The 18,074-nt window shown below is 34.6% G+C and overlaps 3 protein-coding genes across 5 annotated transcripts in view; 2 read left to right on the forward strand and 1 right to left on the reverse strand.

Annotated features, from left to right (window-relative positions):
* Positions 1 to 18,074, reverse strand: part of ap3d1 (adaptor related protein complex 3 subunit delta 1) — a 1,136,182-nt gene that overhangs the window by 612,841 nt on the left and 505,267 nt on the right. The gene's annotated exons all lie outside the window — the stretch shown is intronic.
* Positions 1 to 18,074, forward strand: part of theg (theg spermatid protein) — a 455,045-nt gene that overhangs the window by 316,044 nt on the left and 120,927 nt on the right. The gene's annotated exons all lie outside the window — the stretch shown is intronic.
* si:ch211-129c21.1 (uncharacterized protein LOC563087 homolog) overlaps positions 1 to 18,074 on the forward strand; it is a 74,788-nt gene that overhangs the window by 13,454 nt on the left and 43,260 nt on the right. The window contains exons 1-2 of one of the 3 annotated variants that reach the window (XM_028816417.2): positions 5,930 to 6,168; positions 14,408 to 14,729. In XM_028816417.2, the coding sequence (XP_028672250.2) occupies positions 14,618 to 14,729 (112 nt within the window). In that variant the 5' untranslated portion in view covers positions 5,930 to 6,168; positions 14,408 to 14,617. Of the gene's footprint in view, positions 1 to 5,929; positions 6,169 to 8,181; positions 8,338 to 14,407; positions 14,730 to 18,074 lie in introns of those variants that run through there. The other 2 variants (XM_028816416.2, XM_028816415.2) reach the window with 2 other exon arrangements.

Below are 18,074 nucleotides of genomic sequence, written 5' to 3' on the forward strand. Positions count from 1 at the left end.
TTAATTCTGTACCACTTTATCAAAATGATTCCTCACAAAGCTTTTTTGACATGGTTTCATATTTCTTGTACTCTATATAAACTGAAAAAAGTGATTCACTGGAGGAACTTAATTCAATTACACATGAAACTTCCACATAAATTAATAGACTAGTTCAAACTCCGTTCATTGTGGTTTACCTAACACTAGTCACGTTAGTTACTCTAACCACAATGGAAGGGATTAGGCATGTGTTACATATTTGAACAGTTTTGTTAAACCAAATTGCTGAATTAACTTTACAAAATTTAAATATGTTGATTTTATACTCTGACATTATGGAATAATTTCCTATCATAAAGTAAACCCAAAACACAAACATTTTTTTAGAAAGTTTAGTTTCACATATTAATTAAATTGACAGGTCATCTTATCATTTGATAATCAACTGCAATCCATTCATAATTAGATAACATTGACAAGTTACCAGTTGCACCAAACTAATATATTAAATAGCCTCCCAGTGTCGCAAGGAGAAGAAAAGCATGTGATATAGGTTGTGCAGTAGGTTTGCTAGACTACCGAAAATAAACTAGCCCAAAACCACTGTCCTAACTACACAAATCTTAACAAGGGGTACTGTTAAGTGTGGTCTTTATCATTCTCTGACATTAGATAAATAGATATATATTGCCAAAACTCTTTGTAAATTATTTACAAAAAAAATAAAAGTGAGGCCTTAATACAAATGAACTAAACGTTTTCTAATTAGGCAGGCATCTTTTGTTATTAAAAGAAACAAAAAACTACTCAGACATTTTGTAAAATATCCAAAAAATATTGACTTTTCCCAAACACTTTTTTTGCATTGGAAAATGTAAAATAAATAAATAAATAAATAAATCACCTGAATTGGCAGAACCTGGCCACTTGGCAACATTGCTATTTGCCATCCTAATGGTGATTTTATTACAGTGAGATACATTTGCTTTTTTAAACATAAATAAACTGATTTTTCAGTTGAAGCAGCTTAAGTAGTTGTGTAATGGGATTTGTTTCTCAAAAAGTTTTTTTTTTTTTTCTTCCCAAATATTAAAAAAATATTCACTTTGGGTAAAATCAACCTGAGGTAATTGGGTAATGGCAGTATACATTAGAATCTATTTCTGTGGATGGTGCTGTTAATTAAAGCAATGAAATCCATTTATTGAATGTCTATATAAATTATACTTCTTAATATGCCACTTAGTTTAAGTCATGTGTACTAGAAATGGATATGTAAAGTCTTAAAAACCTGCTCATCTTTATTAATTTATTTGAAATCAATTGAATTTAGCTAAGTAATGACAACATACCCAAGTAATTATTTTTGTAAGTGTACTTTCAATGCCTGTCAAAAATTTCATTAAACATTTAAGGAATATTTCGTTTTTTTTCCCCTACATGTATTCAGAATGGTTTGCAATAGACATATGAAGGCAAGTGCCAAATAGTAGGTATTATGTTTTGTATGTTTTATCTTCCTTGTTTATTTATATTCAGTTCAGCTAATGCAAGAAGCATCAGGTATTAAAGTATAATTTTCTGGCTTTCTCCTAAAACCGGTTATACATCAATTAGGAAAAATGTAAATTCTGCAGAACTGCTTTCACTATGCAGCATTTAACTTTCAGTTCACAGCTAAAACTATTATTACTGTATACTTATCTAGTCACAGATGTGTACAGTGACCGTGTACCTCTTTGTTAAATCTGTTAATCTGGACAGTGGAAAGTCAAGCTACGAAAACACTCTGTGACATGAAGTAGTCTGAGCCTAGTAATTCTTGTTGCATTTGAAAAAGCTGGATATTTTGAATTTGTGAGTGTTAAATTTCTAGCGAATAAAATGACTTCTGCCTTTAGGAATTGTTCTTGTAGAATAGGCTATATGCACACAGTAGGATTTGTTCAGTAGTTGACATACTTCCGGTGAAATCTCTGCCAGCTCAGTCACTTCCATTGTCCATACTGCAGTTTGTTTAATGGTAAGAATGTCCATGAGAAAGAAGTTCAAGTTTCAGCATACATATAGCTCTACAGTTGAACACTGTTGTGTACCTTTATGTTCAGATTCCAGTACGTACAACAAGGTATTTAGTCTTCTTACATTTCCCTCCGAAGTGAAAACCTGATATAAATTGATTGCTGCCACCCAGAGTGAGAGCTTTACAGTTATTCCCCATAACCAAGTTTGTAGCCGGCATTTTAAAATTGAAAATTTCTGCGAGCCAGGGTCTGAGACAGAGTTATGTCTGTTGAAGAAGGGAGCTGTCCCTGTGTTGTTTGAGTGGAACAATTTCTTCATTCCACTTTTAAGAACAGGGGTTTGGGGAAAGAGAAAGCGACCAATGTAGGATGACACAAGGGGCGAGGAGGAGGATAATTAAAATCCTTGAAGACAACCACTACGCTTCGGCTCCATATCTAGCAGTTATTGACCTAACACCTGATGAAAACATTTATCTCAGAGAAGAGGTCCTCCAGCTGAGGAAACACATTGAGACCCTTACAATGAAGCAGTGGTCTGGCATTCACCCTTTTGCAGGCTCAGGGACATTTTACTTTTTTACAATGTAAGATGTCCAGCAGACTCATGTTATGTATTGTAACATTGGCGCCGCAATGGATAAGTTCTTTGCTCTTTGAGGTGGCTCGCTATCCTTAAAAGGACTGCTAGCCTTTTGACACACTAGCTGGCAAAAGTGTGTACAACTGTGCAGAGCTATCATTTTTATAAGTGCTTCTGCTATTGATGATGTAATGCCAACTCATTCTTTTTGTGACTCATCCCTGGCTAATATAACTTGTCCAGCGCTGTTGCAATATTAAGCTTATCTGTATATTCACCTGTCCCTGACTAAAGTTTAATGACTAATTGTTAAAATTTTCTTATATATATATATATATATATATATATATATATATATATATATAAGGAAGCCTAATATAATCAAGTATTTGTCCCATGTAAATTCACAGTAGACGCAAGTTTTTAATACGTCTGGAACTTACCTTTGTAATTGTGGATGTATCTTGAACCCTATAGACCCTTCTTCTTTTTAGCTCCTGATGTTTGGCAGAATATTTGAATAATGCGACTTACGTCGTTTACCGTAAGTCTGGGAACGTCTTGAAGCGATCGGGTGGAAAAACGCCATAGCTAGTCCATTTTGATTTTGGCACAGGAAGTGCAGCAGCAGGCTGATGCTGAATCTGGAAGAAAGTGTACATATAGTCTATTGTAGTTGTAATTGAATCGCATACAGTAAGTAGCTGAGTTTCAGCTGGTGTTTATCCTCATTAACCAGTGAAGTAACTAAAGGAAAAAAAAAAAGATACAACTAAACTGTATTTATTTTTAAACTGTATTCATTCTTTGCCTATTTTGATATATGTGAATTATCTTTACTTGCCAGTTTAAGGCAGCCCACGTAATGTTGTTTTGAGGATAAAAAAAGCACTTGTTCTAGTGTAGTTCCGATGTGTACAAAAAAGACGATGAATGCAACGTTTTATATTTGGTACAACATATACAGTATACTGAAATAAATATGAAGTATGAGTAGCTCTTGAGTAAATTAGCAACTAGAGAATAATGTGACATTTGACATAATGAAACAAAGACACATCTGTCTATGCAGGTTATGTTAGGACTTTAATAATACTATGTCTGTTTTACATAACCTTGAACAAGGAGAACTGTGTATCACTAACATTCTGTATGGTATTGACCACCATCTGTTGCGTTTTGCTACCCTTAGATGAGCAGGTGCCATACCAGGATATTATACAACCATTAAGAACAAACTCTTCTCAACAATTAAAGAAGATGAGGGGCATAGATTGAGACTATTCTCAGACCACTGATAAGGTAAAGGCATTGGTTAGTCTTTCTGACACAAATCAAGACAAGTTTGCCCATTTCCAATTTAAAGCTGCTGACACTCTCCATAGCATCCTCTGTGAGGCAGATGCTCGGCTTCTCAACAACCGGCATTTTGCTTTTGATGACACATCTCTCTGTTATAAATTGTCTCATCTTTGATGATTGGGCCAGCAATGGTGGTATCACTGGCAAATTTATTGAAGGAAGATTTGCTGTTTTTTGACACATGGCCATAGATGAACAAGTAGTATGGTGGTGGTAACGGCACACTACATTATAGGGAATCTTTGTTGTGGATCAGTATGGAGATGCTGCAAATCACATGTGCAGAGGTCTAACAGTCCCAAATCTAGGAGCATAGTGATCAGCTTTAATGATACAACAGTTTGAATGCTTTGTATAGTCGATGAAGAGGACTCTGGCTTGTCACTTTTTATTATCCAGGTGTATCAGAATGGTGTAAAGTACAAGGGATATGGCAGTTGTGACAATATTGAAAATGGAGGTGGCCCAGACTATCTGGAATATTACGTTTAATGTATCCCAGTCTTTCAAAGGAGAATATCAAAATGGGAATGGATTGCACTGGTCCACAGTCATTTAGACAGCCCATTTTTGTTTTTCTATGGAGCAAGAGTAATTGCTGTCTTTTTGAAGCAGGCGGAACATACAGATTCCCTGCGGGTTAATTTCTCAACAATGGCTTGGTTTGTTTACTTTTAGGACAAAAGCAAACCTCACTCTTAAGTCATGAAATGATTTCTGCATTGTTGCCATGTTAGATAGACTCAGCTTAGTGGGATATCAAAGATGTTTGAGAAAATTACAGCTATTTGCTTGCTACAACGTTTTTAAAACAAACCCTGAATTTCTGTCCAGGTTATTGATGTTGATTTGTTTTATAATCCTCCTTACATCATCTACAGAAACATAAGGATGAATTATGCAGTTCTGCTGGCAGTTGCATTGACAGCAGGTTGTTATTGCAATCAAATACAGGTGTTGAAAGGGTCACGCTCATCTGGGAGAAGAAATATGTATGCAATGGGATTAGGTTTTAGTTTGTGATCCGAAACAAACTGTAAAATTTGCTGCAATTCACATACATCTTGACATTTAAAAACTTACTTTTCTGAGCCTTCAGTAAATTTGAGGTGCAACTGCTTATTTACAGTTTTCTATTAGGCAATACTGTATGTTGATTTTTTTTTCTTTTCAAAGGCACATAGTTGTGTACCCACTTTTTTTTTTTTTTTTTTTTATTATATAAGAATCCAGTTACAGTGGTTTCATACTAATCCAGACTTATTGGGGAGCCTTTAAAGGTGGTTCAGTTTATGGAATTAAAAAGGTTTTATGTCTGCTTTAGTCTATCACCAAATCACTTTTCTTGCCAACTACTTGTTCTTCAGTCTGTGCTTCTTTTACTGATATTCCTATCTGTATTCTGGACGTGGATACTTTTTATGAAAAGAAGAACAGATTAGCATTTGTGCATATATCTTTTGCCGCATGCCGTGATGTGTAATCCAGTTTACTATCCCGATTAATGGATAATGTTTAATCACCTTGTGAAATGATCTGTGATTGTGATCATTTTGAAAACTATCCTATAAAATAAGATTTTTTTCACCTTGTTAATAAATACATGACATTTTCATAGGGGTAAAGATTGTCTGTATTGTGCTTAAATACATATAAGAGGAAAATGGTGAATTTCAATAAAGGTTGATGGATATACAAAATGCTTTGTAGTTCATCAGAAAAGCAGAGTATCCAGACAAGTAATTTAAGTTGTAATTCTTTGAGTGTTGTAATCAGATTTTCTTGCAGGTACTTTGTCTTTAATAATAACTGCGCATTGCTATAAATCCCTTACACTGTGATATGTGAACTTCTGCTACCTTGTTTCTTTGCCAACCTTTGCATAAAGCTTATTTCACAGTAAATTGATAGTTGTGTTTGCTGCAATTGTTTGAGAGCTTGTATTAGGTTTCACCATTCAGCATTTACCCAATCAGTGGACACAACAATTTCCTTGTTTCATTTGGCAATGGCTTCTTTTGTGCGGAGAGTGTAGCCCTTGTGAGCTTAACATGTAGACAGCAGTGTAGTAATTTGTTACTTTTTCCTGTTAATTCTAGTAGCTAAGTCATATTTAATTTAATAGATTGCTTTATCAGAATATTTTCAAACAGGCCAATAACATTAGCAATAAATGTGTAACTATGATATTGCAACTATTGAAGATGATCTCCTGAGGTGAGTGTAAACTTCACGTAAACAATTATTATAGTCTTGGTTATGGTATTCATGTAACTATTTGGTGTTTTGCAATTTTTACAGTAAAACATTCAAATGAAGAAGTCTATAGAATCATAAGGCCTGGCTCTGTATGTCTGACAAATGTTGCTGTTGTTAATTGTTTTTAGGTTTTAACTGCATTTATTTACTGTACTGATAAGAGAGTTTGGGATTGGGTTAATCAATAACACATTTCTCATGTACAGTTAATATTTAATATATCTGTTATATTCCTTTTTTAAGCCTTGACTGAATTATGAAATATTAATATGCAGCAATATTGTGTTACTTTTTAACGAGTCTGAAGCAGAATCCTTTTATGGTTTATGCAAGTTTTTGTTTGTTTGGATTTGGTTTCAATACTTAACAAAAATTTTGTCAAACAGTCTGAGGTACCAAGAAAAAAACTTTTTGAAGTTTAAAATTGTTTTGGATAAATTTTATAAATCTAAGCATTAGGAGCTGCAATGACATAAAATTGAAGAAAATGCATTTTTTCAACTTCCTTCTATATTAATAAAGTATCAAACCACCTATCTATCATTCAGACTCTCACTATATAGGTTGTAAATAAAAAAAAAAAAAAAAGAAAAGTCCTTTCAAGTCATTTTTTCCAAGCCATTGCTTCTATTGTCCAATCTCTCTTTAAAATAAGTTATTTGCTTAAGTGAGTTAATGAATAAATGTAAACTGAACACACCTGTCCAAGTTCTGAACTTGATTTTTACATTGCAGGGTCAATGGGACCTTGAATATATCATTGTAGCACTGGGAGAAAGGCAGAAACCAGCCAATTGCTGGACACATTCACACATACAGCTAAACATCAGTGTCATTTAGATTGAGGGAAAAATACCACACAGATGCAAGTAAAATGTGTAAACTACAGGTGTAAAGTGACTGGGCCAAAACTGGGTCATTGGAGCTGTAAGACAGCATTAACAGCTCTTGTTAACTACTGGAGTGCATTGTTCAATTAAAAGTATTTATTGCATTATTTTTTTTTGTTTAGGTTACAATTGGAAATATTGTTAAGTGTAAATGAAGCAAAATCATTATCCTGTTTTATTAAAGCAATTGTTAATAAGTTTTTCATATAGCAATCCATTGTAAGAATTGTTTATGCTGGCATGATACATTAACATTTAGATTGTAAAATACAGCATAACTTGTGTAGTGTATACAGGTTGATTAAGAGACAGAGTAAATGATTAGAGTTGACCTTTATAAAATTCTTTACCTATGTGTTCAGCTTAGCTGAAGTGACCATTTGTAAATAGATACATTTTTATATTATTAATGTGTATCTTTTCATCAGGTTTGGCAATTTCTGCACTGAATATTTAGTCATTGGCTATACGATCTAGTTTTTGTATGATGTTGAATATTAATATGTATATACTAGGTACAAATAATCAGCCTCAAAATATGCTTGTGACAGGCTGGGTCATTTGTCATAGACACTTTTAAGGTAAATTGTGCTGTTTTGTTTAGTAGTTGGTTAAAATAATTATAAAGTACAGTTTGTAAATGATGTCATTTTTTTAAATTAATCCTGTGTGTTTGTTTTCATGGCTGTATTGTTCTCTTTTACATTATTATCCTAGTATTAAAGAAACTGTTTGGTTCACTTTCGAGTCAGGCTGTTATGTTTCAGTGATATAACATGCTCTTAATACATTTTTTACCACTGTCTAAAGAAATAAAACTAACATACCACCTACCCCAAAATCAAAAACATATTAATTAATCTAAGGCTCTTTGAATTTGGTTTCTGAACCAGAGTATTATTTTTTTCTTAAGAATTTCAAAGTAATGTTGATCCCTTTTAAAGAGTGTTTTTCCTAAATTGTATGTTGCTGTCAAAAAATAGAGCAAAGAATTCTCATTGTACAAATGTACCAGCTCCAGACTTGTTGAAGCCTGTCTTTTATAGGTGTTACAGGCTTAACCAGTTCCATTTTACAGGGATATCAGCAATGTCATCAGATTTTCAGTTGTTTATTTGTGCATATTGCAGGAAGACTGAGTTCAGAGCTTGAAAGTTTCACATTCTGAGTTATTAGCGGCTGCGTCTAATTAATAAAAGATGTTTATGTAGGGTATGGATCAACCTCCTGAAAGCAAGTAAGTTTTCCAATTTAAGACCAAGAAAAAAGAAGAGCTGTAGCTGACAAAGTGTAAAAGTGCTTAATTCTATTTAGTCATAGGTACAAAATAATTGACTTTGAACTAAACAGAAGTCATAAATAGTGTTAATCAGGTTTAGCATTATACATAAATGCACATGAGAAAGGAGAATATCATTAAGTTGATGGAGTATGAAAGTTTCAATTCAGTATTTCAGAGAAATGTATGGTTTATGGTTCTGCTGTATTAATATATTTTTTAACATTTTAAAAGGTACTTAAATTCTGTGAAGTAAATAGCTTGCTTACTGCTATATTTATTTATTTAAAAAGCTTTTGCAGACAATCTTGAAAATAAAAATGTTTAGTGTTGAGTGCCTGTCACTCTGTACTTCTCAGCCTCAATCTTTTAAGAAGTCCTGACAGTAAATGTTATCGGAACATCATGTCTAAGTCTTGACCCTTTAGCATGAGTACAAAATAGATTTCTTCAAATAGATTTTTATTGCATTGTCTATGTACTTGGCCTTTTGATAGTTTGGCGCCCTGCCTAATATTGATTCCTGCCATGCACTCAGTGTTCCCAGGATAGGCTTCTATTTCTAGTGACCCTGAGTTGAATTAAGCAGGTTTGTGAATATTGTTGTGGTGTATTACTTTGTACATGGTGAAAATAATTTTGAGAAACACTGGTCCCTCTACAAATTTAGTGTGGTGCATGACAGCGTTGTTTAAATTATTTAAATAAGTACTGTGGTTTCATTTGGTGAAATGCTTTAATTTTTAAGTTTTGCATCAAATCATTAAACTTTATTATGAATCAATAAACACATTCTATTGTGCCTTAAACAAAAAATATAAATAAAGTTAAAGGTCATTGTTATCTTGCTAATTTTATCCCGTTATAGATTACATTAAGGATTAAAAATGCACATTTTGATGAGAAATGAAAGCAAGTGGGTGGCTGGTTAATGAATAAACAAATAAGAAATGCTATACATAATCCCATTAAGGAAGCAGTCCATCTTCCAGATTTAACACATTTACAGTTTAGCAAGTAAAAACTGAAATGGGTTTCAGACTAAGTGGCTATCTCTACCTGAATTTATGGTACCTCTGACTCCTCTTTGTAATTTAAGTCAATACACAACACCAGTCAAAAATCTGGAGTCACCCAGAAATTTTAATGTTTTTGATACCTTTTTTATATCAAGATATCATTAAACTGATTTAAAAATAAATCCAAGGCATTACTAGTATGTATAACAGCTATTACTTCTTGAAATGACTGATTTTTTAAAATTTTTTATTCATTTATTATTCACATATAGCTGCAAAGCCCCATTTTCAGCAGCAATTCCAATCCGTGTCCTAATAATAAACTCCCTTAGCTTATACTTAATTAGTCATGAATTAATGCTAATTAGTTGTTAGATAATCCTTTCTAACTGCATTAGCACCACTGAAACCTATTATCCTGTTAACTTGTGTTATAAGGTACTGGCATTCCTAAAGTTCAGTTCTGGGTTCAGAAATGGCTCATTTTAAACCACTTTCTCAAGAATATGTCAATCTATTGTTTTTTTGCAGAATAAAAGTTATTCCATGTGACAGATTGCCAAGAAAATGAAGATTTCATACAAAGGTGTCTATTACTGTCTTGAAAGAAGAAGGCAAAATGAATCTAAGTAGGATAGAAAAAAAAGGCCCAGGTGGGCATGTGCATAAAAGGATACAAACATCAGAGTGTGTAGTTCGAGAAACAAAGACAAGTCCTCCGTTGTCTTCTTCACTAAGTATTTGCCAGTTTCACATATGGCTTTTTCTATAAAAATTCCTATTCACCAACATGAATCATCAGGCAACTTTTTAGCACCCTAACCTGGTAAAGTTTGAGTTCAAAGACCATAGAGATGCCGTTGTGGCTTTTTATATTATTTATTAAAGAAGTTACAAACAGTATTATGAAACAAAAGACAAAATTTAAAAATTAAAAAAGATTCTATATTATCAGAACACTAGAAGAAAAATAGTTCATTTACATTAGTATATGTGAAACTGAGAATTTTATCACATTATATTGCAATTTACTTTTAGTTGGAGTCTGTATGTTTTTGCCAAGTCTAACTCCAGTATTCCAATAATTGTTTCAGACTTTTACTCAGTGACTGTGACTCCACAGCCTTGATCTCTACCCAGCTCTATTATAAGGTGATAATGAAGTGACCTGGGGCCTCATGTATAAACGGTGCGTACGCACAGAAATGTTGCGTACGAACCTTTCCACGCTCAAATCGCGATGTATAAAACCTAAACTTGGCGTAAAGCCATGCACATTTCCACGGTAACTCATTCCTTGGCGTACGCAATTTATCCGCCCGGTTTTGCAGACTGGCGGCACTCAGCGTCAAAGCAGTGCTACTGTTCCTGTGTGATCACCCTTTCTTTCTTAGATCCACATTCCTGGCGCGGCTTTATAAATACACTGAAATTAACTGCATATTGTTTATTAGTGTAATGCATCTGATTGTAATTAACCTGTAGCAATATAATGGTCCAGGGAATAGCCATAGTATTCCAAATACCATAACTGCTTTAGCGTTGTAACTCTCACTGCATCTTCTTTCAGCTGCTCCCGTTAAGGGTTGCCACAGCAGATCATCTTTTTCCACATTACTCTCACTGCACCACTCGGAGTATTTATATCACTGTATCTGAGTGGGAAATCACAGCAGCAGCTGATTGTAAAGAGAATTATCGGTATACAGCATGAAGCAGATGCTGCCTGAGCCACAGCAAACGCTTTAGTCCCTGTACGGACTTCGCGGTTTAGAAACAGTTTCATCCCAAGAACTCTAAATGCAATAAATCAGTCCATCAAGTGCTCCTTGTAGAACTGTTTGTACTTATAAGTACAATTACCCCACTGTAAACTTGCACTACAGTTATAATATTGCACAACCTGCGCAACTTTATAAAGCGCGTATTTACATGTGATGACGGTATTCATTTCTAAGACGAAATGCAGCAAAACATGTTGATTATATTATACAGATAAAACTTTAACTTCATTTAAATAATCTGTATTGTTAATAATTAAACATGTGAGGACACGGTGCCGCAGCGCTAGCTAGTTCAGTAATTGTCCCTGCCTTGCGCTGTATTCTTGCTGGTGCTGACGCGACACTGGAAAGATAGACGGATATAATAATTAAACACGTACTACTAAGATATTTCAATGTTCCTTAAAAGTTTTGAAGAATCGAAGTTCTAAGCTTACAGATGGCTTCACGTCTATTACATAGCTTATTGTGTGGCGATTGAGTTTTTGGAGAAAGAAAAGTAAGGACAGGAATTGGAGGTTAGTACGTTTGAAAGAGACAGTACTGCTGTGATAAATTATTTCATTGAAGGTTGCGCATGGCGCAGCAAGCCTCTTGCGTGAGACATGAACAAGCACTGCGCCACCGTGTTCCCATGTTTAATAACATGCTTTCATTCCTATCATCATGAAAAAGATATCACGTATACATCTCAGTATTTAAATTATTCAGAGAGCTGTAATATCACGAATGTAATGGATTATGTGTCCTGTCGGAGAAAGAGAAAGCCCGTTTAAAAAGCAGGTAGTGATTCATACACATAGAGCACATAGAAGATCAAATACAGAACAGAGCATTTAACATGCCACTTTAGTTACAATGGGATTTGAGAAACTAGTAAATTAAACGATTTTAAGATGAAGTTTATGATGTTCTACTTTAATGGCAAAATAAACTACGTGATTAAAGTGGAAGTTTCGAGATTAAAGTTGACATTTCGTGCTTTTTTCCCCACTGTGTGCCTTTTTTTTGTCTGTACCCTAATAAGCTTTCATATGACACTCAGACGGTGGGCTACGACTCGCTTTTTCACGGCGACGTTGATATGTGATTTCTTTTTTATTTCGGGCACTGTGCAACTTTGTGAAGTTGAGCCTTCGAGTTTCTCCGACACTCTGTCACTCGATCAACTTTCTTTTGTTGATTATACCACTGTTTAAACCAACAAATAGTACATTTTTCCTTTGCCTCCACTTGGTATTCGCTGAAATTCTTATATTTTCCCCTGTGCTTTTCCCATTGTCTTTTCACAGAAGGCTATTTATATTGATTTGCATATTCAAAGAGGCGTAATTCTGGGAGGAGTTGGGGCGGGACAGAAGGCGCGTGCACGTGCGTTACTTTTCACGAAGATCGGGATTTATGTAGTGGAAGAACGTGAAATTTTGCGTGCGCACAGATTCCTGCATCAGGATTTTTCTGTGCGTACGCACAATCCCGCTTTTGTGCTTACGCCATGTTATAGTGTGAGTTCTACGCACGGCGTTATACATGAGGCCCCTGGTCTGCATGTCTCATTCATTCCAAAGTAAAGTTTACAAGTCAGTGTTTCAGAACTTCCAAAATGGCCAGACAGTCTCGTTACTCAACTCTTCATGCTGCATTGAAAGGGCAACACAGTTTAGACTGAGCCTAACAATCTTAAAAATTATAAAATACATTAAAGGCACTGCACTCTTACAAACATGTCTGCTAAGCAGAGCTAATGTAGACAAACTAGTAAATCCTAAATTTATTGCATTTGTAGCGTTTTTGAGGATCAATACAGTGTCTAATATTATATCAAGTAAAATGTTAATACAAGCAGTGAAAGCACATATGAGAGATAATTGAATAGCATAGGAGTAACAGAAATAGTCTTAAAATATCTGTACATTGATGGATGTCATAATTACGTCATCTTAGGCCAATCTAAAAAGTAATTTTTTGAATATTCTGAAATAATAAATAGGTACATACAATATTTCATTAACTATTAGTAAAATATTTCTCTAAATGTACAAATGCAAACATAACCTCACAAAAACAAATGTCAGTAACTAACAAAGTAACTTGTACTGGATATGTACCAAGGATGTGGTGTGAGCACCAGTCTTGTTTTTGTAGAAATGTATTTTTCCAGAAAGTACTACAATATTCTTTTCCCTCCTTTTGTATTTCCTACTTTAATAAGTATTCTACTGTAGGTGTGAGTGAGTGAAGCAAATATACAGACTGTTACACTTAAAGGTTAATGGGGTGGAAGGACCAGTATAGCAGTGGGACAAGCCCAGTTAATTTAAATTCTATTTCAGTTCAGTTCATTTCCTACTACTGTTAAGTCTTATTCTTTGAAAGGGAGTCTTAGTTTTTAGTATTACTTACATGATCAGGTTTCTTATATGAAAATAATTACAAAAAAAAAAAAAAATCAGATACCGCAGTTGTTGATGGTTACATCCTAGTCTTTATGAGATTCTTTGATTCACAGATTTGCTTACATATACTAAAACATGTGGTCTAATACGTGTTTGACAAATATTTAAAGCAGACCAAAATGTATCAGATTTTTGTGTTTTTGATTCAAGTGCAGTAAGTCAGTTCCCTACAAAATGCAATCATTAAGTACTTGATTTGATGTCATGGTAAATTTTTATGGAGGCACATTTCTACTGTAACTTCTTAAACCAACTGTGAAAGTGTCTCTTTAGTATCATTCTGTAATGACAAGTTAAGAGATTTTGTGAAATTAATAGCAAAATGTGTTGTGGCAGGTACAAAATCCAAAAAAAAAATTCATGTCACTTGATTTTTGCATATATATTATAATGGGATGTCCCTTTTTAAAGAGGTTGTATGTAGCTTTTGCCTTTTTTTCCTGTTACTATGAATTTTCTTAAGCTTTTTTGATTGCCATTGGAGATAACAACAGCAGTAGTTTTGGATATGTATCTGTCATCCTCAACACTTGATCTTCATTTTTCTTGTCACATTCCTGAAGCGTACCCTGCTAATGCACATCTTGGGTCTAAACTGGAGAATACTGAACAATGTCTTTAGAAAATTCATTCCAGGGTTGAGAATTTATGGGTTGGGCTATTCAGTATCAGTCAGTGTAAGTCTAGAACTTTTATTACAGTATTTTTACATTCTAATGCTATTTTTGTTTATTTGTGTGATTTTTATTTCTTTTTCTTTTTCTTTCAGGAACCAAACAGAATTCATTGTGCACAAACCTTCTTTTAACCAGATTCTGATGTGATGGATTTTCTACCTATCTCTACCAATGCTGGCAGGGACCTGCTATGGAGGCTGACACCCACTTAATTTGGAGTAATTTCAGTTAGAAAATAAATGATGGACGTCAATTCTTCTCTGCCTCTTTTAAATTACAGTGTAATCACATAAACCTGAAAAATGTTTATGCATCCTGTTATGCTTCTACTGTACTTTTCACTCTGCCATCATTTCCTAATAGTAGATGCTGTCATATTAAACTGTGTACCCAGGAAAAGCATTAGTTTTAATGGTAAGCAGGAATTTTATTTTTTATTTACATTACTCTTTGCTGCATCACATTTTTATCATCTGCACATGCATGTCAGGTTAAATGGCAGTTCTGATTTTGCCCTTTGAAAGTGTTGGGGATATGTGAGGAAAACCTGTGATGGACTGGCACACTGTTCAGGCCTGTTTTCCTACTTTGTGTCAGACACTTTTGGAATTAGGTGGGTTTCGGTTAGAATATGTCATGTTATGGGACACGATTGTGTTATATGAAGTTGAGTTGTTAGGCTATATTGCGTTATGTAGTTGAAAGACTAGGTGGTTGTATCTTTGGAGTCAGGTAATAATTCTAGTAATATATAAATGTTTTACAAGAAGTAGAAGAAATCAGTGAAGGAAATGTCCAGTACTTTCAGGATCATTCAAATAAAATTAATTCTACAGACTGTTCATAAGAAATGCAATGAGATGGTATATAGCTGGTGTTCAACACAAGCATTTTCAAAGAAGGATCTTGAGAAGTGACTGACCATAGAAGTGCACTGACATTTCAGTGGTATGGAAACGTTTGGGTACCATTGCTTAACATGTCTGTTACTGTGAATAGGTAAGGGAGCAAATGATGAACTGATCACTAAAAGGCATAAAGTTAAAGATGGCACATTTCTTTAATTTTTTTAAGCAAAATTAGTTTTATTTCCATCATTCACAAAAAAAGAAAAGGGTTTGAAGCAAATGTTTGGGCATCTGATATGGTCTGTACTTAGTAAGACCCCCCTTTGGCAAGTATCACACCTTGTAAATGCTTTTTGTAGCCAGCTAACTGTCTTTCAGTTCTTACTTGGGGTATTTTTGCTCATTCATCCTTGCAAAAGGCTTCTAATTCTGCAAGATTCTTCAGCCATCTTGCATGCACTGCTCTTTTGAGATCTATCCCCAGATTTTTCAATAATGATTAGCCCAGGGGACTTTGACGGTTTGGGCAAAACCATCAATTTGCACATCTTGAGGTATTCCATTGTAGATTTTGAGGTGTGTGTTGGATCATTCTCTTGTTGTAGAACACATCCTGTTTTTAACTTCACCGTTTTTACAGATAGTGTGATATTTGCTTCCAGAATTTGGTGGTATTTATTTGAATCCATTCTTCCCTCTACCAATGACATGTTCGCTGTGCCACTAGCTGCAACACAAGTCCAAAGCATAATTGATCCACCACCATGTTTAATAGTTGGAGACGTGTTCTTTTCCTGGAATTTGACACCCTTTTTTTTCTCCAAACATACCTTTGCGCATTGTGGCCAAACCACAGAACTTGTTTCCAGAATGTGTCAGGCTTGTTTAGATGTTCATGTGCAAACTTCAGGTGCTGAATTTTGTGGCTAGGATGCAGGAACAGTTTTCTTCTGCCATCTCTCTACCATGAAGGTCATGTTTGTTCAAGTGTCGCTGCACAATAGGACAGAGCACCACCACTCCAGGATCTGCTAAAGCTCCCTGTAGGACTTTTGCAGTCAAACCGGGGTTTTTATTTGCCTTTCTAGCAAGCCAACAAGCAGTTCTTTCAGAAAGTTTTCGTGGTCATCCAGACCTCAACTTGACTTCCACTCGTTACTTTTAACTGCCATTTCTTAATAACATTAGAAACCAAAGAAACAGCTACCTGAAAACCCTTTGCTAGCTTCTTGTAGCCTTCTCCAGCTTTGTGGGCCTCAATTATTTTATTTTTCAGTGTGTTAGGCAGCTGCTTAGAGGAGCACATGGCTACTGAATGTTGGGGCAAGGTTTAAGGAGTCCAAAAATATATACATCTTTGCAATTTGCATCATCTGGGGTTTCCTTACAGTGACTGTGAACAAGCCATAGTCCTAATGAGCAAATGAAGGTCTGAGACCTCAGATATCTTGGGGTGCCCAAATGTCTGCATGGTGCTACTTCCTTTTTTCACTGTACAATTGTACAAAACAAAAATGATATAGTAAACTTGCATAAAATGCTGAAATGTGCCATCTTTATCTTTTTGCCTTTTGATGATCAGTTCATATTCTGCTCACCTAACAATTCACAGTAACAGATGTTTTAAGCAAGGGAGCCCAAACTTTTACATGCTACTGTACATAGCAATTCCTTTCCAAATTGTTTGGAGGCACAATATTTGAAATAATAAATTAGGCATCCCTGCCATTAAGTTTTTTAATATCAAATTCAGAATTTATTGATATTTTGCAGTGTAGTCAAAATTTCCAGAGTAAGCAACAGAGTTGGCTGGGTATCATAGAGAATGGTGGCCCAAATATGACACTCTGCTTTTGTGGTGTGCAATTCATGATGTCTAGAGTGAGGTTGTCACAGTATAAAAATTTCAAACTTCAATGCAGTACTGAGAAAATTATTGAAATTTCATAACTCAATTAAAAAAACTTTTAACTAAGCATCAATTCTGTATGCTTTAAAACCTTTATTTTAATGAAAACAAATATTACAAATTTTAGTCATAAGAACAGGAATAATTAAATACAATTGTAGTCAATAGCCTTGTCATTAACCTTAATATAAATTACAGCCCATCCCAAAAACTTCAGTTACCATCTACCCGCAGTCATGAATTCTGAGCTGGCTTCTCCAACAGTATGAGACAACTGCAACAAAAAAGAGCTGTCATCAAAATAAAAAAAATCAACAAATCACAATCATTGCTGTGCTAAGCAGCAGTTTTCATGATATACAGTAGCTGAAAGGAAAATGCACCATGCTGCTGCATTCATGCAGACCCCATCTGTGAAGTGGCCTCTGCAGTCAATCAAATCAGCTTTCACATTAGTCACCACCCCACAATTCCTTGCACACATGGAAGTGTAACGCCACTGTTTATGCATTTGAGCACTGAAAAGTTGTAGCATTCTACATGAAATAGTAAATGTGATTAAATATAATTTTAAAATCTCAAAATAAAAGAAAGTAAAGCCAATTTTACATTATGCAACTTCTGGTTATTAAGTATTTCAGATTTGCTGACCACAGTCACTAATCTTGTCAACAGACTGTGTGAATTTAAATTACTAAATATCGTTGCCCATGATGTATTTGCCAACAAATTATCAGCTGCTGTGTTGGCACACCATGTCTAGAACAATAAGGTGCAACAAAACTGATTCAGGTCACCTCTATTAAACTTATGCATGAACTTGATCAGGGCGGGGCCAAAAAAACTTCAGTTTATTTTAGTCCAGCTTGTTATTCATTGACATAGTCTGTAAAGTATTAATTTGAGCTCTGCTGACCCTATCAACATTCCATTATTTTCATCTAACCATGGACTATCTGCTCTACTTTACAATTTTGTTATGCTCATTATTAATAGTTAACT

Source organism: Erpetoichthys calabaricus, chromosome 12 (assembly GCF_900747795.2).
Source record: "Erpetoichthys calabaricus chromosome 12, fErpCal1.3, whole genome shotgun sequence".
Lineage (NCBI taxonomy): Eukaryota > Metazoa > Chordata > Cladistia > Polypteriformes > Polypteridae > Erpetoichthys > Erpetoichthys calabaricus.